Source organism: Heterodontus francisci, chromosome 19, assembly GCF_036365525.1.
Source record: "Heterodontus francisci isolate sHetFra1 chromosome 19, sHetFra1.hap1, whole genome shotgun sequence".
Taxonomy (NCBI): domain Eukaryota; kingdom Metazoa; phylum Chordata; class Chondrichthyes; order Heterodontiformes; family Heterodontidae; genus Heterodontus; species Heterodontus francisci.
Window position 1 is genome coordinate 79,579,880 of NC_090389.1, and position 22,035 is coordinate 79,601,914.

Here is a 22,035-nt window from a genome sequence, read left to right on the forward strand (position 1 = left end):
GTAATAGGAAATACGATAGTAATAGTTATGACTGAAATTAAAAATTTCAACAATAACATAACTACATCGTACAAACTATACTGAGAGTTTAAAAACATAATTTTATAATGATGTTTTGAAGTGCTAAAGTTGGTGAGGCGTTTTGAGTTATAACCCTGTGACGTCGGCAGAACCCAAGGCTGTGGTATTAGTGATATTTTGCATACCTGATTTGTCATTGGAATGCACAGATGGTCCAAAGATGACTAGTGTTGGACAGCTTTTGCCAAGCCATTACATTTACCTTTTATATTTGTCTAGCAGTGCATATAAAGGGGTGGATTATGACCTGTTTAAAAAAAAAACAACGCAGGTGTGGTGCACCCATCACAAGTTTATTCTTGAAGATCCTGCAGTGCCTTATAGTACAAATAGTCACACCTTTTGAAGTGCTGCTATGAATGTTTCCTGGGAAGATCCATTTTTAATTTTTAAAAATGTGTGTCAAAATCTTGTGACTGTTTTATTACTTTACTGCTTCTTTGTAAAAACCTGATGTGTAAGTGTTCAGTAGGTGCACTGGTGTACTATATGGTATTATGATGATAGCTATTTTATTAGCAAACTTAAGTTTTTACCAGTTTCAAATTTTTTTGGGAGAGATATTTAGGTTTTTTATTTGTAACATTTGCTAGAGTACTGGATTTTACGTTTTTATTTTGGAAGATCATATGCAATTGAGTCTTAAGATATAAAATTTTGATGTATTGAAGTTCTGGCATGGTCCCATTCCCTGAACACCAAATCATATTGAATTCAACTTGCATATCTGTTGGATGTAAGGTATTGGTGGCTGCGCTGCCTGTTTGCTATTAACCTATTTGAGAAAGGCCAAATAAACTCTTACCTATTTAACATCGTGCTCATAGTTGCATCCTAGCAGTGTTTTGCTTCATTTTTCAGCCATTGTATTTTCAACACCTTCAATTCAATGAGGAGGTGGTGGAGGCAGGAACAGTAGCGACATTTAAGAGGCATCTGGACAGGCACTTGAATGAGCAAGGCATAGAGGGATATGGAATTTATGCAGGCAGGTGGGATTAGTATAGATAGGCATTATGGTCGACATGGACGCGGTGGGCCGAAGGACCTGTTTCTATGCTGTATGACTCTATAGTTCCTTTTGAAGTTTTCTACCACAAACCTTGCTGCTAAAGTAATATTGCTGTGACTGACAGCCAGTCTGATTTGGATTGTTTCATTGGTGCTGTGCGATTCCTTGTGAGTATACAAGACATAGCAAAGCAAGTGGATGAAAACTTAAGCAAAGCTAATTGTTATGGGCAATGTTTGGAGCAATATCCCCCAAAACATGTAATTGCTCAAGAGTATTGTGCGCTGCCAAATGCACTGTTGACATGGCAGTATTATGAAGCAAAACTGTGCCAGAATACCAAGTCTATGTGAAGTTCAAGCACAAAAAAGCAGAAATTAATTTCCACACTGGAAGAAGTACTGATAAAATAGATTGGCCAAATGCAAAACGAGAGATACCCCATTGTGTTTTTCTTGTGGAAAACTCAAGATGGTTTGGCTGGCTTTCTAAGGTAGTTTTGGTTGGCTACGCAATTTCAGCTGTGGTTTGATGAAGTTAAGTCCAAGTCTGTCAGATCTGAAATACCACCATTGATTACCTTGCAGAGGGTATTTTTAACACAGATGTTTGGGCTATTTTATAAACTTTTGCCAAATACTTGGGTTCAAAGGGAAGAAATGTTCACTGGGGGAAAAACTGCACCTTTCTGCTATGTGTTAATGTAAGGAAAAAGCTTGCTTTTTTTTATTCGTTCATGGGATGTGAGCATCGCTGGCTAGGCCAGAATTTATTGCCCCTCCCTAATTGCCCTTGAGAAGGTGGTGGTGAGCTGCCGCCTTAAACCGCTACAGTCCTTTGGGTGCAGGGACACCAACAGTGCTGTTAGGAAGGGAGATCCAGGACTTTGACCCAGCGACAATGAAGGAACGGTGATATAGTTCCAAGTCAGGATGGTGTGTGGCTTGGAGGGGAACTTGCAGGTGGTGGTGTTCCCATGCATCTGCTGCCCTTGTCCTTCTAGGTGGTAGAGGTCATGGGTTTGGAAGGTGCTGTTAAAGGAGCCTTGGTGAGTTGCTGTAGTGCATCTTGTAGATGGTACACACTACTACCACTGTGTGTCACTGGTGAAAAGAGTGAATGTTGAAGGTGGTGGATGAGGTGCCAGTCAAGTGGGCTGCTTTGCCCTGGATGGTGTTGAGCTTCTTGTGTGTTGTTGGAGCTGCACCCATCCAGGCAAGTGGAGAGTATTCCTTCATACTCCTGACTTGTGCCTTGTAGATGGTGGACAGGCACTGGGGAGTCAGGAGGTGTTACTCGCATAATTCCCAGGCTGTGACCTGCTCTTGTAGCCACAGTATTTATGTGGCTGCTTCAGTTCAGTTTCTGGTCAATGGTGACCCCCCAGGATGTTGATAGTGGAGGATTCAGCGATGTTCAATGGCATTACCATTAAGAGGAGGTGGTTAGATTCTCTCTTGTTTAAGATGGTCATTGCCTGGCACTTGTGTTGGGAGACATGTCCCCCAATGTTTATCTGCAAACCTGTGAAATCTGTTTCATGAATATATACATGCTACCAGGCAGTTACGCATAAAACTCACAAAAATGTTTGGATAACATCACAACCTTTTCCAGAGTGCATCTGTATAATAATAATTGGGACTGGGGCAAGGCAGACGAGACAGGTGACTATAATCATTGGTAATTCTCTGTCTCATCCAAAACTCTTTCATGATCTTAGTGCTGCAGAAATCATCATCTTGACTGTGGATCAAGCCACTCAAAATTACAAAAGTGTTTTCTGGCAATGTGATCAAATGTGTGGGGAAGGGTTGAAATTAATAACATTCGCATTCTGTAGATCAGGCAGATTATTTGCCGTGCATAGAATGGGGCGAGGGAGTAAATGAGTACAGTTGACTTGAGAGAGCTAGGGAGAAAGGAAAAAGACGAGCATTTATATAATGACTTCAAGACCTCGGGTCATCACAAAAGTCTTCACAGCCAATCAAGTACTTTTGAAATATAGTTACTGTTTTAATATAGGAAAGTAGTATTAGAGGCTGTTGCTTTCTTGCACAGAAATACCATAGTCCACGATTTAAAACAAGCCAGGTTCCACAAACAGCAGTGTGATAATGACCAGATAATCTGTTTTAGTGACATTTATTGAGGGATAAATATTAGCCAGAACACTGAGGCTAACTTTCCTCGAAATAGTGCCATGGGATCTTTTACATCCCGAGAGGGTAGATGGAGTCTCGGTTTTTATCTCATCTGAGAAATGGCACCTCTGACAGTGCAGCACTTCCTCAGTACTACAGTGGGAGTGTCAGCCTGGATTTTGTGCTGAAGTCTCTGGAGTGAGACTTAAACCTTCTGACTAAGGTGAGAATGCTGCCACTGAGCCACAGCTGACTTAAGGGAGCACTGGGGAAAAATTAAATCTTTACTGTCACACACATCTGATGCAGCCAGGGATTACTGCAAAACCAGAAAACACAAAAAATATATTCAGAATCTTTCACAAAGTAATTTCCATGGTGTTGCAGTGTAATTGAACGATCTGGAAGTCACCTTATTCAGTCTTTCATCGAATACCATTTGAGGGAAAGAATAATAACTAGCCCAATATTTAATGGAGCTTCTCTTGACCATTATTCATCTATAAACCTAATTGTAAGAATCCAAAAGGGAAAATAAAACTACACTAGTTGAACATTGTTAATGCAACTCTGCCATCTACTACTGTGTGTCTTGAACTAGAAGAAACCCTTTAGTTAGGTGTTATACACATGTTTCACTTCCATGCTCAAGAAATGGCTATAATGTCAATGATATCCACCTTTGTTGAATGTTACTATATTACTATTTGGATCAAATAAACTTCCAAGGTATGTTCCATAAGCCAGAAATCAGATTGCTATTTAAGCAGTAGTATCAATGCCAGTCAGTTTTTTACTTGTAATCAAGTCCATGTTGAGTTTCAACTGCAAATATGCTTTTTCAGTTTTCGGAGCAATTCATGAGTAATGAGGGATTCAGCCCAACATGGTGACGGGGTGGAGTTGTGCCGCCTTTGACTTAATTTGAAATTCTCTGGCCATCTCAAAATTGCGTGATAAGAACATTTGTCTGCCATTTAGAGATTGTATTTGAGAACCCTCCCCCCCCCCCCCCCCCACAAAAGTCATAGTTTGTTGAAAATTGAATCTCGAAACAGCATAAAACATTGCGGAAACTCAAGCGCAAGTGTTTTTGGGTGTATCTTGCTTGAGTTTTAATTTGCCCGGTCTTTTGTACTGGTTCAGCTGATTCTGCCGACATTACATTCATAAAAGAGCGGAAACTCAACCCACTGATGTTTATTTTTTTTACAGATTACCCTCTTGTCTTGTCTCCTCCCACCCTTTCTGTCCTCAAGGCTTGACATTTACTGGAGTTTAGTTGCTCTCTCAGTGATACCATTGAACTATGAAGGATGGCACAGCTTGAGTTCATTTCTGGCTTCATCCAATGTGACATATGCATTTTCTGCAGAGTTGTTCAGTGTTCATGAATGAGAACTATGGCCTGTTTCCCACTCTGGAATGTAGGAACTTTGTTGCTAATTGTAGCGGCACTATCACTGCCTGAGTTGAGATGAGCTAACTCTGCTTTTGAAGTCTATATAGATCAGATATGAAGAATTTACATTTGAATCACAAGTGAAGCATATTGTAAGTATGATTAATATTTTGAACATTATAGAATACCAGGTGGCTGGGCAAGGGAGAGGGGTAGTGCTGTTGAGTTGGGACAGATGAAGGGATACATTAAGTTCAGCAAGAAATGGGCATGATGAACTTAGACACAAGTCCATTTCAGTGTCTATGAACCACTTACATTATCTGCTCCTTTAACATATTAATATGTACATATATAATCTGACATTACGAAAAATAGCTTTAGAACAAGCTCTGTATAAACACTGAAAAAAGGAGCACAATGCCATCTAAAGCAAACCATCCCACTAACAACATATTTGAAGTTGATAGTTTCTGCTTCTTAGGCAGTCCCTCGGAAACAAGTATGACTTTCTTTCACTCCAGGGTTGTGGGTCCTTAGGTGACTGAATAGTCCAATTCTGGATCCGCAGGTGGTGTTTGGTGAGGCTAGTGAATGGGATGCTCAAAAACCATCCCACTAATGACATCTTTGAAGTTGACAGTGGATTAGTTAGAAAGTGCCCTCATTTGAGGAGACTTGAGATGGTGGGTATTTATATTTCATGCTTACTTTCTTTGATCTCTCTCAGTTCCATCTGTGAAAATGTCTGTAAGCAGCCGTATTGAGCAGTCTTCACCTCATCAAAAGTACAGATATTTCTTGTAAACCACTTTTTCTTAAACCCCTACATATACTGGATAGACAGTAGCAAATGCATTAAGTGCATTTAATGCAGTTAGTTAACTGAGTACCGTTGACTGTTTTGACATGAGTGGTCATTCAGCTTATTAAACAGATGAAGTATTGTTAATACCATTGAATAATGTCTTCCATTGCCAGATAATATCCATCTAAGTGAATGGATTTAATTTACACCCTGATGCCCAGTACAAATGTGATCACGAGTTAATACTCAAACTTAATTCTTAAGCATTTACAGGGGGTACTATTGTTAATGTGGAATAGCATGGTGGTATTGTTAATGAAGAATAGCATGTTGCTGTTGTGCCAGAAATGCGTGAAATTCCTTGCTGTGGAATTATTTTCATTAAGATTCTGCTATGTGAGTTATTACCATTTTTCTGAAAAATTATACTTTGAAAGGCTGACCAGTTTTCAGACTGCTGCCCCAAGTAAAACTTAACTTCGGTGTTGATTCTCAACGTTTTGAAAGAATGCTTTGAATTTCACGGTCACTGAAATTCTCTTCCAGGTGAGTGCATAGCTCCTGGTAAAACTTAATAGGCTCATTTATGCATGAGAATTACTTGCTTTTATGATTCTTTAGCAGTGTTTTTTCATTTATGTTCATTTGCCTAATGTAAAACTTTGTAGAACTCTAGAATCTCTCAATAGCAGACTGCACAAGTTAGGATGCTTGAGTTCTGAGGTTCTCCCCATTGTTATCTGTATTTTATATTTGGAAATGGGTAGACTTTTCTTTTCAACTTCCTGGTTAGTATTTATTCAACACAATCAACAGCCTCTGGCATAAATATTTGCAGTTAATTTTTTAAGAGCAAATATTTACCTGTACATTGAAGTTAATTTCACACAATATAGGCTGATGCTTCAGTGCATTACTAAGTAGTGCTATATTGTCAGAGGCATAATTTGAATATAAAAAATCCCATGACACTTTTTAAAGGTGAGGAGGAACTTCTCTGGTGCCCTTCTCCCTCAAAAAAGAACACTAAATCAGGTTAACTAGTCATTCATTTCATTAGCTGTGTGTTGTATCTTGTTCTGCACGTATTGGTTGTCAGTTTTAGTGTTATCCACACTCAAAAGCAATTTGTTAGCTGTGAAGGGCTTTGGGATGTTTAGAGGATAACATATGGCACAATATAGATACAATGTCTTTCATTGCTTTACTTTCTGCAGCCAACATGGCAGGTTTTTAATAGTTTTACAGAACCTAGTTTTAAAAAAAGCAGCCTAGTGCTGACTCATACTATATTTTTCTGGTATCGATTGCATGAAATGCTGATCCCACAAGCAGTGACATTACACTTGGAGTTGAGTATAATTTGCTCTTTGGGGCAGCACAGTGGCTAGCACCGCAGCCTCACAGCTCCAGCGACCCGGGTTCAATTCTGGGTACTGCCTGTGCGGAGTTTGCAAGTTCTCCCTGTGACTGCGTGGGTTTTCGCCGGGTGCTCCGGTTTCCTCCCACAGCCAAAGACTTGCAGGTTGATAGGTGAATTGGCCATTAGCAATTGCCCCTAGGTGGTAGGGAAATTGGGGGAAGGTGGGGATGTAGTAGGAATATGGGATTAATGTAGGATTAGTATAAATGGGTGGTTGATGGTTGGCACAGACTTGGTGGACCGAAGGGCCTGTTTCAGTGCTGTATCTCTTTAAAAAGAAAAGTGAGATAGTTTAACTTTTAGTTTCAATTTCTTTCCCCTCAGATCTCCCGAAGACAGTGGGCTATGCTAGGGTGCAGCATACCTCTCTGATATTTCAGGCAAGGGAATTTTTTTGAGAGAGAGAACCTGGGCAGTACATGTCAGTCAACTTCTCAATTGTGGAGCCTATCACAGCCAATCTCAACTCTCCTCCCACAATGCCTACATACACATTTCCAGCAAGGGGTGATGAATTGGAATGCTGTCCCCTTCCCCCCCCCCCCAACCTTCTGTTTTGGGGTCAAAAACAATTCAAAACGCAATAGCATAAATTCTTTTTTAAGAATCTACGGTTGGAATGTTTGTTGAAACCTGTTTACTGATGGCTCTAAATGAATTAAAATAGCTGAAAACAATGATGAGTTAAACGAAAATGTTTTACACTTGTCAGTATGTAAAAGTCAATCTGGTGTAAAGTTTATATGAAAAGCCAGCTTATGTAATGATGGTTGTACTTACTTGAAATATACATTTAAAAGTAACTTTGTGGGATCTTATCAGATTCTAGTTACAGTTTGTGACTATCAATATAAATATCCTAACGCCCTATTCAGTTTTATTTTGTGACTACACTGTATGCATATTAAATGCACATTCCCTGCCATGGCTTCTTATCAAGTGAAGGCAAGATGTTTTGTTCTAAATTAGTGCAATTTGCACCGTCAGCGCTGTAATGTTCCTGTCCATGCGGGTTTTAAAACCCTATTTAAAACCAACATAAATTTAAATAGGGCCTTCAGTGGATGAAAATATTCTAAGATGTTTCATTAAGCATTAGGGGGGGAAAAAATGAATGCCAAGCCAAAGGAGATCTTAGGGTGGGTGACCAAAAGCATGGTCAAGGAAATGGGTTTTTAAGGAGGATTTTAAAGGAAGATGGGGAAAATGAAGAGGCAGTGATTTCAGGATGGAATTCCAGAGCATGGGCCACGGTTGCCAATAGTGGGGTAAAAGGTGTGGAACCATGTGCGTATGAATGAACTTGGTATTATTGGCCTGTCAGTTTCACAAATTTTGTTTAGTTTTACTCTGCCCCTTGTCATGGCCAACATCAATCCCTTGAGGAACACCAAAAACTGATTATCTGATCTTCTATTTAATTGCTGTTTGTGGGAACTTGCTGTGTGCAATTTGAATGCTGCCTTGCTACATTACAACAGTGACTACTCTTCAAAAGTATTGGATGTAAAGCACTTCGGGACATCCTGAGATTGTGAAAAATGCTATATAAATGCAAATCTGTCTTAGTCTTCACTTTCCCCTCCACAAGAAAAAACTTTTAGCGCATTCATGTTATCGCCCTGCTAACCATATGGGTGGTGTACTCTGTCAGAGAATATGTAAGAACAAATCTCAATTTAAAGGATGCCTTTCTCAAGCTATATTCTTTTGTAGTTTCAACAATTAGAAAATCTATCCCTCCTGTACATGGACAGAATGAAATGTAGCAAAATTGTCCAAAAATAAATGAGTGTAATGCAGGTTAAAATCTGTTACATTCTTAATAGGAAGTGTACTTTACTGAATTATTACAAAATTTTATTTTTTTCTTAAACACTTATACCAGCACTTTCCAGCATTTCTCAGTCACCTCTCGTACTGTTTAATGCTTTAAATGTGCTGACGGGAGGCACTCTAGTGTTTGGTAGATAATTACCTTGAAGTGAGGACATTACTGGAAATGACTGAACTTTGAACAGGACTTCCTATTCATAACATGGAATGGAGGAAATTGCTAGACACATCAGTCCACTGCACTGTCTTTAGCTAATACTTTGAAAGCAGAGTATGGAATGAAAAATGCAGGGGTGATTAAATGTATGTTGCTGCATTGTAACCTTTCAGTAGGATTAATAATTAGAGCATTTCGATTGGACATTGGAGACCACGTTTCAGGCAAAAAATTAATGCAAAAGCTTGACTATATGTTTATTCATTGGGTATTTAACTCACTTGAAAATATAAATATTTTGAAAATCCAATATGACTGAAATTTGGAACAACTTTGCTATCAGACAATGCATTATCTTGAATATTTGCTATAAACAAAGCTAATTGCTTAACTCTTGGGTGCTCTTTTAAAGTAGCAATTCATGCTATATGTTAATTATTTTATAACTGGTTACATTCCTGTGTTTTGGGGAAGGACTTATGGAGGAGTGGGGAGGTTAAAGTAGATTGCAGTCTATGCTTGATTACCTTAGGCCTAGTCTGAGATAGAAACTGGAATGTGGATATGGAAATCTGATTGTCAAGTTTGCCAGTAAGCTTTCACTTATTCTAGAAACTGAGTCAAACTGCAAAATGTGGGACATCCTGTAGATTAATAGTTTTAAGTAGAACTGAACTGAACTACTGGTGTCAGCAGCTTGAATGGTATTTATCTTTTGAAACCAAAGTATGTTAAGTATGCATTACACCAAGGATTTCAGCTTGCTTGCCATAAAGATTCTTTAGAATTTAGACGCCACTAAATATTTTATCGGAAATTTGGTGCACTTCTATATTTTGTATGTTCTGTTTGACAAAAGACTAGTAACAATTGCAATTACAAAATAAGCACTTCTATTTTTGATGTTGGTTAGAAAATCTTTTTATTGTGAAGGTAACATTACGCTACAATACCAAATACACACATTTAAAATTTCATTTGCTTTAGAGTCATAGAGTTATACAGCACAGAAACAGGCCCTTCGGCCCATCGTGTCCATGCCAGTCATCAAGCACCTATCTATTCTAATCCCATTTTCCAGCACTAGGCCCATAGCATTGTATGCTATGGTATTTCAAGTGCTCATCTAAATACTTCTTAAATGTGAGGGTTCCTGCCTCTACCACCTCTTCAGGCAGTGTGTTCCAGATTCCAACCACCCACTGGGTGAAAACATTTTTCCTCAAATCCCCTCTAAACCTCCTGCCCCTTACCTTAAATCTATGCCCCCCGGGCAGCCATAAAGACAGGGCTAAATTGTGGCGAGTCGAAGAGACTTAGTAGTTGGCAGGAAAAAAGACAGAGGCGCAAGGGGAGAGCCAACTGTGCAACAGCCCCAACAAACAAATTTCTCTGCAGCACCTGTGGAAGAGCCTGTCACTCCAGAATTGGCCTTTATAGCCACTCCAGGCGCTGCTTCACAAACCACTGACCACCTCCAGGCGCGTATCCATTGTCTCTCGAGATAAGGAGGCCCAAAAGAAAGAAAAGAAAGAAAGATGCCCCCTGGTTATTGAGCCCTCCATTAAGGGAAAAAGTTTCTTCCTACCTGATCTATCAATGCCCCTCATAATTTTGTATACCTCAATCATGCCCCCCACCCCTCATCCTTCTCTACTCTAAGGAAAACAACCCTAGCCTTTTCAGTCTCTCTTCATAACTGAAATGCTCCAGCCCAGGCAACATCCTGGTGAATCTCCTCTGCACCCTCTCCAGTGCAATCACATCCTTCCTATAGTGTGGTGCCCAGAACTGTACACAATACTCCAGCTGTGGCCTAACTAGCATTTTATACAGCTCCATCATTAACCTCCCTGCTCTTATATTCTATGCTTCGGCTAATAAAGGCAAGTATCCCATATGCTTTCCTAGCCACCTTATCTGCCTGTGCCGCTGCCTTCAGTGATTTTTGGACAAGTACACCAAGGTCGCTTTGACCTCTACTCCCTTCAGTTCAGGGAATGATGATTCAAACTCTTTGTGGAGACTTGTTTCCTCGTCCCACTGTTGCTTTTACCTGGTTTGAAATGGAAAATCTTGGCAACATTTTCCAAGTCAAGGGAAAATAAGTTGCACGGTGAAAAATTGGCTACTAGTTCACAACAAACCCATCTCGCACTGCTGGCCCCCCCACCCTCATAGCGTCGTCTGTCCAAGTGCTGACGAGCCTGCTGCGTGTTTTCTATCACATTGTATTTTTAATTCATTTTCCAACATATGTAGTTTATTTTTATCTCTGCGTTCTGCAATTTCTCTTGTGTATGAACTGCAGCCGATATTGAGGGCAGTTACATAAAATGATGTGCAATATACAGCTCAGAAACAGGCCATTCAGTCTAACTAGTCTATGCTGGTATTTAAGCTCCACGCTCTCATTCCAAGTGCCTCATCTGAACCTTTCAGCATATCTTTCTATTCCCTTTTCTTACGTACTTGTCTAGTTTCTTTTTGAAAGCATTTAAGCTATTTGCCTCAACCACTTCTTTTCGTGGTTGGAAGTTCCGCATTTTTATCATTCTGAGTAAAGCAATTTCTCATTTCCCTATTGGATTAGTTGTGACTATCTTGTACTTATGGCCCCTAATTTTGCATTCTCCCACAAGTGGCAACATTCTCTCTACCCTGTGTAACCCATTCAACATTTTGAAGACCTCTGTCAGGTCTCATCTAAGTTTCCTCTTTTATTTTTAAAGAAAAGAAACCCCAACCTGCTTAGCCTTTCTCAGTAGCTGTACTCTCTCAGTTCTTATACGATCTTTGTAAATCTTTCTTGCATTTTCTCCAGTGCTTCTATATCCTTTTTATAAAGTGGATACTATAACTGTGTACAGTACTGTTAACTGCAGACTGACCAAGGTCCTATACAATTAACATGATCATCAGCTTTAAATTTTATACCCCTGGAAATAAATCCTAGTGCTTTTGATATTTTGACTTGCTTTGTTGACCTGCGATGCTGCTTTTCATAATTTGTTCACCTGCTGTCCACTTCTACCCCAGTTTCTTTTTTAAAGTGCAGATGACATTTCTCTTTTTCCTATTAAAATGCTTCACCTCACGTTTATCTGTTAAAATTCATGTCACTTAACTGCCCAGTCTGCAGGTTTTCTAATATTTTTGTATATGATGTTGCATCCTTCCTCGGTGTTAGCTAAACCCACAACCACCTCTCCCCCCCCCCCCCCCCCCCCTCAAATTTTTGAATCATCTGCAAATTTTGATAGTTACTTGATAAGTCCAAATCACTAATTTCAAAGGACTGATCCTTGAGGAACATTGCTTCCTATGTTCCTCCAATCTGAATAACTACCCTCTACCCCTACTGTCTACTTTCTGTGCTTTTTTTTTAGCAAATTGGCTATCCATTCAGTTATTTGTCCCCTGACTCCACATGTACTGATCTTTATCATTAGCCTACTGCATGGTTCCTTATTGAAAGCCTTTTGAAAATCCAAATATATAACTACTGCATTACCCCAGACTATTGTTTTCTTTACCTCTTCAAAGAATTCTATCAAGTTAGATAAGCATGACGTAGCCTTTCAGAATTCATGTTTTTTTAAAACTATTTTCTGTTTCTAGATGCTCTGTCACTTTTAGTGTAGATTCAGGTATCTTTCCTATCACTGTCATTAAGCTAACTGGCCTATAGTTCCCAGTTCTATCTTCCTTTTTGTATATCGGAACAACATTAGCTGTCTGCCAGTGTGTGTGTGTGTGTGATTTATTTATATATTTTCTGCCATTTGTCTGTCATTACCTGTGAGCTTATCTTGCTCATCCTTTTAGTGGCCCTATCCCTCTTTTTTTTCCTTTATGTACCTATAGAACACTTGAATATTTCTTTATATTCCTTGATTTCATAATTTTTTCTGAATTTCCTGTTTTTTAAAGACTTTCCTCCCAAGTCCTTTCTTGCCCTTTTGTCATCCTCTGCTTGAGTAATTAAGTACTATCTGAATGAATGTCTTTTTCTTTATATTCAATCTTCTCCTTTTTGTCCTTGGTTACGGACAAGAAAGTGAGTCATTGTTCCTACTCTTGATTGCTGTCATGTAAGTGCTTAACCATGCTGAAACATCTGAAATGGCTGCTCTTCCTGTCTCTGCACCCTAACTCTTGGAGTTCCCCAAAGATCCATCCTTGTCCCACTCCCAATTTCTCATCTACGTGCTGCTCCTCAGTGATTTCGGCGGGATGCATTATCATTTTTTTTAAAATGTTGTTTGTAGCCCAGTAGCAGGCCAGATCTGACCTGGCCTGATGCTAGGCAGCAAAGCCAGCAGCAGGAGACTGCAGTTGGGAATAGTCATTGACAATTGGAAAACATTGGGGCTTGGTGGGGGGCTCGGAGCCTGGCAGCGAGGAGAGAGGTAAAGATTGGGCCAGGTTGGGGGGGGGGGGGACTCAGCATGCCAGTCGGGAGGGAGGGTGCAACTGCACTGTTAGAGCCTGATTTCAATATATAATGGAGTGCCTTATCTCTCAAGTGGGACACTGACAGGCCACGCAACCTGCTACTGTAAAAATGGCGGCATGTGTGTACACACCAGGTTGGGTTTCTTTACTTGATTTTTGAAAAAACTGTTAAGTTTCCTGCCTGTCGTCGTCGGGGGTGGCAGGTTAACCTCGACCCATGATATCGGGTTCCGCGCGTACGCCGATAAAACCCAGCTCTACCTCATCCCCACCTCTCCTGACCCTTCCACTGCCTCCTTGTTGTCAGACTGCTTGTCTAACAGCCAGTCCTGGATGAACTGCAATTTCATCCAATAAAACATTGGGAAGACTGAAGCCAATGTCTTCAACTTCTGTCTCAAACTCGGTTCCCTTGCCACAGATTCCATCACCCTCCCTGACCACTGTCTAAGGCTGAACTGACTGTTCACAACCTCTGCATCCTCTTTGACTCTGAACTGAACTTCCAGCCCCATATTCTCTCCATCACAAAACGCTACTTCTACCTCCATAATATTGCCTGACTCTGACCTTGCCTCTGCTCATCTGCAGTTGAAACACTCATGAATGTACACTTGACAATTCGAATGCTTTCTTTGCCACCCTCCCATCTTGTATCCAGCCTAAGCTTGAGCTCATCCAAATCTGTGCTGCCTGTTCCTGACCTGTGGCAAGTCCCATTCACCCTTTGCCCCTCTGCTCACTGGCCTACCTTAGCTCCTAATCCACCAGTGCCTTGATTTTAAAATTCTCATGTTTTAATCCCGCTATGACTTTGAATCTATCTATCTCTGTAACTTTTTCCAGCCCGACAACCCTCCAAGAATTTTGTGTTCTGCCAACTCTGTCGTCTTGTGAATTCCTCAAGGTCCTAATTTCTGGAATTCTCTCCTTAAATTTCTTCACCCCTCTCCTTTTTAAGACCATCTTTGAAACCTATGTCTTTAACCAAGCTTTTAGTAACCCAGCTTCATATCTCCTCCTTTGGCTCTGTTAATTTCAGTCTAATTACACAATCTAAAGCACCTTGGGATATTTTATTACATTAAAGGTGCTATATAAGTGCAAATCATTGTTAATAGATTTATGTAAAAATGTTGCATGTCTCCCTGTGCAGTAGAATAAGCTGGTGTTTACTGTTGATGCTCACATACGTAGATGATGTATGGATCGGAGTACCTGGCTGCCATGGAACTGTACTGCAACAAGGTATCCAGCAAGAAGGCAGTGGGAAGAAAATTGAGGGCTATGTGCAAATGAAGGGCAGGGGAAGCAATATCCTTTCTTTTGTTCTTTACAGGTTTGATGTACTTTATGAACGGGGGACCCATTCAATATACAGTGGCGGTATCCCATGCTTTAGTTTCAGCAGAGTGCTGAGAAACATGGAGAACATTTCCTGATGAAAACCTGTACTACTATTTTGGAGGAGAGATTGATTGGAAATCCACTCTCCAAAGTAGTCTCAAAGCCAGGTTGAAGCTCAAAGTAGTTCTCCACCAGGAATTGACAGCACTTTGACAATAGAAAATTAGTTGGAATGTTTTCAGATGAAATTTCCAGCAAAAACTTAAAGCAGTGCTTCAACAATCTTCCATGATTGTGATTTGAGCTACATAATCTTTTGATTATGGATTGGAACAGCCCAATAGTGAGGTGAGAGTGACTGCACTTGACATCAAGGCAGCATTTGACCGAGTATGGCATCAAGAAGCCCTAGCAAAACTGGAGTCATTGGGAATCGGGGAAAACTCTCTGCTGGTTGGAATGGTACTTAGCACAAAGGAAGATGGTTGTGGTTGTTGGAGGTCAATCATCTCAGTCCCAGGGCATCACTGTAAGAGTTCCTCAGGGTTGGCGGCACAGTGGGGCAGTGGTTAGCACCACAGCCTCACAGCTCCAGCGACCCGGGTTCGGTTTTGGGTACTGCCTGTGCGGAGTTTGCAAGTTCTCCCTGTGACCGCGTGGGTTTCCGCCGGGTGCTGCGGTTTCCTCCCACAGCCAAAGACTTCCAGGTTGATAGGTAAATTGGCCATTCTAAATTGCCCCTAGTGTAGGTAGGTGGTAGGGAAATTGGGGGAGGCTATGAATTCTGCGGCAAGTAACTGACCTGTCTCCCCAATGCCTATCCACCATCTACAAGGTGTTAATCTGTTCATTGTGTGACAATTGTTTGATTGTATGCAGGTGGAGGATGTTAATTGGGGTCTTACTTGAGCACTTATAAGCAGACACTGAGACTGGTGAAGAGTTTTGAGTGAGAAGTTACATATCTGTAATCCTTTTACTCTTCTGTACAATAAATGTGAAACTGAGTAAAGATGGGCTCCAGTATTATCCTTGCAGAAGCTTTCTGGAGTTTAACACAGGCACAAGTCAGGAGTGTGATGGAATACTTTCCATTTGCCTGGATGGGTGCAGCTGCAACAGCACTCAAAAAAAAACTCGACACCATCCAGGACAAAGCAGCCTGCTTGATTGGCACCCCATCCACCACTTTCAACATTCACTCTCTTCATCACCGATGCAGTGGCAGCAGTGTGTACCATCTACAAGATGCACTGCAGCAACTTACCAAGGCTCCTTCGACAGCATCTGCCAAACCCACGACCTCTACCACCCAGAAGGACAAGGGCAGCAGATGCGTGAAAACACCACCACTTGCAAGTTCCCCTCCAAGCCACACACAACCCTGACTTGGAACTATATCGCTGTTCCTTTACTGTCCCTGGGTCAAAATCCTGGAACTCCCTTCCGAACAGCAGTTTTGATGTATCTACATCTCAAGGTCTGCAGCAGTTCAAGAAGGTAGCTCACCACCACCTTCTCCAGGGCAATTATTAATGGGCAATAAATGCTGGTCTAGCCAGCGATGCCCATAATCCCACGAACAAAAGTTTTTAAAAATGCTGTCAGTGGCTGGGGTGCGAAGCGAGAGAATATTCTACTCTCATCTTTGAAGTTACATGAGTTTTTTTTCATCTTTTATTGAAGATAAAGTACATAAGAACTGAAGTTGGCAGTTCAGGCCCTCAGCCCTGTTCGGACATACAGTCAGATCATGGTTGACCTGTACCTCAACTCCATTTACACACCTTTGCATCACATGATGCCCTTACCCAACAGAATTCTCCCAATTACCATCTCGCAAATATCAATTGAACCAGCATCCACAGTCTTTTAGCGAGAGTTCTAGATTTCCGCTACCCATCCTAAATGGCCTGGCTCTCACTTTAGAATGATGATCCCTCATTCTGGATTCCCGCCAGAGGAAATAACTTCTCTTTGCCTACCCTGTCAAATCCCCTTATCATTTTAAATACCTGATTCGATCATCCCTCAATCATCAAGCTTAAGTATAAACCAAGTTTATACAGCCTATCTTTATAATTTAACTCTTGAAGTCCCAGTATCATTTTGTGAATCTACTGTATCCCCTCCAAGGCGGTATACCATTTCTAAGGTGATGTGCCTAAACTGAATGCATCATCCAGATGGGGTCTGACCACAAGTTTGTCCAACCCCTTTGAGATCAAGACCAACCTTTTATTGGCCTTTTTACTAACTTTTTGTAGTAGTACACTAGCTCTTATTGATTTATGTTCAGGGACACCTAAATCCCTTTGCTCCTCTGCAGCTCCTAGTCTGTCACTATGAAGAAAATATTCTGCTTTGTCTTTCTTGGATCCCAAGTGGATAACATCACATTTCCTCACATTGAATGCCATTTGCCATAGTTTTGCCCATTTACTTAATCTGTCTGTCTCTTTTTATAACTTCCTGCTCTTATCCACACAGCTTGCCGTGCATCAATGAGAGCAATGCTGCTCATCATGCAGTTTATTTCAAAATCATTGTTGTATTATTTAGAAGCCTAATCCAATTTCAGTAGATAAGCCTGGAGAATTTTTTTCAGGTGTTATTTTGATACTTTCAGAAGAAAAATCTGTTTTCTTTCTGAGTATGCACTTTATTTCTATAAACGTCTTCCATCATGGCCTTCTAAATTGTCTTGTTAAGCCAGCATTTGTTTAGACATACATGGAATGTAGCAAAGGTTTGCAGATTGCTGGTGCCCACAGCAAACAATGTTCTTGGGCAGGTCAAAATGATCACTGCTGCATTCTCTTGGTCATAGTCTGTGACACAGCCTCAGGCGAAGCCATAAAGGTTACTGCCGTCTGAGCAATTGGATCAAAATTAAAATAGTAAATGTGCTAAGATTTTATATTGCGTTTAGAAGCTGTAGAGTTGCATGTTGATATATCCTCCAGTAGCATATGTATATAAAATGTATGCACCTGCAGCTTAGCTACCTGACCCGTGAGGGAGGAAATGTCTACATGTGTATGCTGCTTATACCCAGAAGTCTAATGGAGATTTCCTTTATCATTAAGTCTGTGTCAATTCAGCCCAAAGTCTGAAATGTCTGAGGTTCTGTTTCACTACATATAAGCCAGTTTATTACACCACTAGATCTTCTAGCCTATATTTTCCTTACCTTTATTACTTGATTTTCCAGGTGGTATGGTGTCCTGTTGTGCAATTGGAAGTGCCACCTTGTTGAAATTGTCCTAGGTGTGCGTTCCATTGAATTTTACATGGAATCTACAGCATGGAAATAGGTCATTTGGGCCAACTGGTTTGCGCCAATGTTTATGTTCAACATAAGCCACCTCCTACCCTAACTTTCCATTGCTTTCTCCCTCATATGTTTATCTAGTTTCCCCCCAAAAGACATCTGTGCTATTCTCCTGAACTACTTCATGAGGTTGCAAGTTCCATATTCTAACCACTCTCTGGGTAAAAGGGGGGGGGAGGAAATGAAAATTTTTGAGGGAAAAGTGAGAGTGATGAGTAGCAATAGGAGATCTAATTGACATTTCATGAGACCCACAAGAAAAAGAGACTCCAGTGCAAGAGGTCAGGTTCTTTATCTTAATAGACACCGTGTTGGTGGGAACACTGCAAATCGACATTGACCCCATCCATTCCTCCTTGTACAGGTCCAGTAGGAATTGATAGTAATCCTTGCATTTATACAGCTAGTCACATTGTCAGAACACCTCAAAGCATTTCACACATTGCACTGATTTTGAAGTGCTCAAACTGTCATTTAGACAGATACATAGAATTATTAATTACATTCAGTCTACTGCACAGAAACAGGTCTAGTGGGCGGTCCACTGGCAGCAGAAGCACCTGTAGGAGGCTAATTTATTTTAATGTTTATGGCTGTCTTGGTTCCGCATGCCATTTCCTTCTGGTTCTGACATGCAATCCACCCATTTGAACAGGTATCCAGGGTTGCTTGGCAGTGACAAGTATCCTGGAGGTCGTGGAAGGAACATAGTAATATCAATAGTAAGTATATTTCAGCTATTTCCAAGTTCTTTTTCTTGGTTTTTTTAATATTCGAACTTACATTCTCATGAGCTTTTGAGCCAAAAAATAATTTATTTTATTTTCCCTAGCACCCATGCTGGCTTGATTAGGTTTCTTAGTGGAACTAGCACCACCCTGCCATCCAAATCTGACATGTCTGGAGTAAAGGGGGCCCTAAACAAGGATGCCAAGCAGGTCGGGCTGCATGAGCGATACTGTGCCTTCATTTGCACATGGGTGAAAACACCTTGCTTTTAGTAGACCAAAAAGAAGCTGCAACAATAGATCCCAATGATGGTGCTAAAATATGGGCAGCATTCTGCAAGTTTCCAAACATTTTGCAGTGTAAACCACAAGGTAGTTTATAAGGAGAAAAAGTTAAAAGAAATCAAGTACTGAAATCAATTTTGAACACTCCACCTACAAAATGAGCCTGATTTGTTGAGGGTTCAGGGCAGAATGACAAGGGGTTTTGAATACTTAACAGTTAAGTATTGTAAACAGGTTAATTTGTTAGAATTTTTTTTTTGGTAGGAATGGTTTGTTTGAGATTTTTGGGAGTTTTAAGTAAACATATTTCCATGGAAATCTGTGGAATGAAAAGGGCTTTATTTAAACCATATACATGCTATACTATCGAGGTTTTTGAATTTTCAATCAGCAGTCAACTTGTTTGTCTTTAGGATGGAAGATTTGTACTTCTGTTTTGTAAAGTAGGAATATGTGAAGAAAAATGAATGAAAATTTCAGTTTTGGATGGTATTTATGTATTTTTTCAGTTAACACAAAGTACAAAATCAAATTGCAGAACATTGCAAAATAGAAAGGAAGAGTTCCAAGTGTACTATAAAAATAATTAACTGCGTATTAAGTAACCACTGCACCATTTCTGTAGAATGCTAACTATTTTTTTAGCCATAATACTTTTGCATTTTGTTTGTATTTCCTGCTTCCATTTCTAAGTAACAGCTGAAAATTTTGTTCTTTACGTGCCAAATACTGCATTTATTTAACAGTTCTTCGTATGACACTGTTTACTACAGACATTTTTTTTTAAACCTTGTGCTGTACTTGGCTTACGTTATTAATTGCCTTCCAGAGTGAGCAAAGAATGCTTGACATGATACTTGGATATTTAAATTCATTGTCTGACAGATGTTCTGAATCAGAAATTTGTTACCAAGAAACACTTTTTAAAAGCATGTGAACAACTTAACATTTTTATATTTTATATCGAGTAACATTTTTGAACAAAATCAAGATTTGGCCTGAATATTTTTAACCACACTATTCTTGTTGAAAAATTGGAAGTTTCTTTTTCATCTAAAGATTTGTATTTCAATGTTGGACTTTAGATTGAGTATTAGATCAACATGCAAGAGCACTGTTCTCTACCCTCTACAAAAGCATAGCAATAATATTGATATAATCTTCACTTACATAGCGTAAAAGCTTGTATAAGGATTGACAAGATCTGGGAATTGTGGCCCCATTCTGCTTTTTATTTCCCACCTCCTTTCCCTGCCACTTAAAAAGAAAAGTAACTGGATTAATCCACAATATTGGATTTACTGTCCATACCTTCATTTACTACCCAGTTGAGAGGAGTGACTGGAGACTTCCTTTGGGTTTTTGCCAGCTGGTGGATCTTATTTTCTCCCCTATAGCAGTGTCTGGCTTTCACATACTAATTTTCGTGCAGTTATACTGTTGAAATTGACAACTTTGCAAACAGAGATTCTGCAGGAACCTGTACGCTCACCAGAACATGCTGGAGCTCTGACACACTGATTGTTGTACTGCCTACCTTTTTCAAAGATATTGCATCAGTTGGCTCATTGATGTACCCATTGTGCTTAATGAGAATTATCTAAACCTGTAAACCAAGAGTTTTATTATTGGACTTGGAAATAAATGTGTACCTGAACAAATGGTCCTTCTAATTAGTGTTCTGTAAATGTATTGGTAACTATCTGACTTGTACTGTATTCCCAAATACTGATTCATCTAACTTTTCATATATTCTGTATTAAACCAGGCAATTGCATCACTGGGAGCAGAAATAAGCTGTACAGACCACCAGAAAGTACCAGGTTCATTGTCCAGTCTGTACTAAATTAGTTATTCTCAGTCATTTGGCCAGCTACAATTGACCTTAGTGCTTTATGCTTCCAGAAAGAGGTCCCACTAGTACTCTCAAAATCCAACTGCATTTTGAACTTTCTTAATTTTTAATGGATTCACAAAATGAGATCATAAATATCTGCAGTTTTTTAAAAAGAAAAATGTCCTAACTGTTGGAATGTATGTATCCAAAAAAGAGAAATGATTTGTCCTTTAGTGGCTTGTAACTGTAACTTTTGTCCTTTTACAGTGATGGCTGCCATACGCAAAAAACTGGTTATAGTTGGTGATGGTGCCTGTGGGAAGACATGCCTACTGATCGTCTTCAGTAAAGATCAGTTTCCTGAAGTGTATGTTCCAACAGTTTTTGAAAATTATGTAGCAGATATTGAAGTGGATGGAAAACAGGTTGGTAGTAAATGCTATAAAGTTCTATTGTTTAGTACACTAAAGATGTAACATCATTTATAAGATTTTAATGACCATATTCTGTTATCTGGCCTTCCTTTATAAGGCCAAAATCCAGCTTGTATACAAAATATCTTTTCATTTACTTTTGAGTATATTAGTATAGGTTTATCGTCAAAATTGGGATGGGAGAGGAATGGGCTGATGGATGGAGCATTGAAGGAAATGCCACCAAAGTTGTTTTTTGCCAAGTTGTTTATGGATCTTCCCTTGCTCCTATGCTGAAAAAATACTCCTCATGCTTAAGTAATGTTTTACCATTCTTGTAAATTATTTTGCACTAATTTAAGTTTTTTGAACTAGTGCTACAACATTTTTCTCCCTTGACTTGGGTAGCAGAATGGTTTCTGAAATGTTGGAATTGATGACCAGATTTAGATACTACTTAGACTTGCAAACAACTTGCAGCACAGAAACAAGCCTTTTGTCTCAACTCTTTTGTTTATGTTCCATTCGAGTTTCCTCCCATTCCTCTTCATCGAACTCTATCAGCCTGTCCTTCTATTCCTTTGTCCCTCGTGCTAATCCATTGTTTAAATGCATCTATACTATTTGCCTCAGCTACTCCTTGTGGTAGCAAGTTCCACATTCTAACCACTCTGAGTAAAGACATTTCTCCTGAATTTCCTATTAGATGTATTGGTGACTTTCATATGTATGGTCTCTAGTTTTGGTACTAGAATCATGTAAGGAAA

At 39.9% G+C, this 22,035-nt stretch overlaps 1 protein-coding gene across 4 annotated transcripts in view; it reads left to right on the forward strand.

The window, feature by feature from the left end:
* LOC137380236 (transforming protein RhoA-like) overlaps positions 1-22,035 on the forward strand; it is a 51,050-nt gene that overhangs the window by 20,110 nt on the left and 8,905 nt on the right. For 2 of the 4 annotated variants that reach the window (XM_068052072.1, XM_068052073.1), the window contains exons 2-3: positions 18,661-18,727; positions 21,123-21,280. In XM_068052072.1, coding sequence (XP_067908173.1) covers position 18,727; positions 21,123-21,280 — 159 coding nt within the window. In that variant the 5' untranslated portion in view covers positions 18,661-18,726. The remainder of the gene's footprint in view (positions 1-18,660; positions 18,728-21,122; positions 21,281-22,035) is intronic. The other 2 variants (XM_068052074.1, XM_068052076.1) reach the window with 1 other exon arrangement.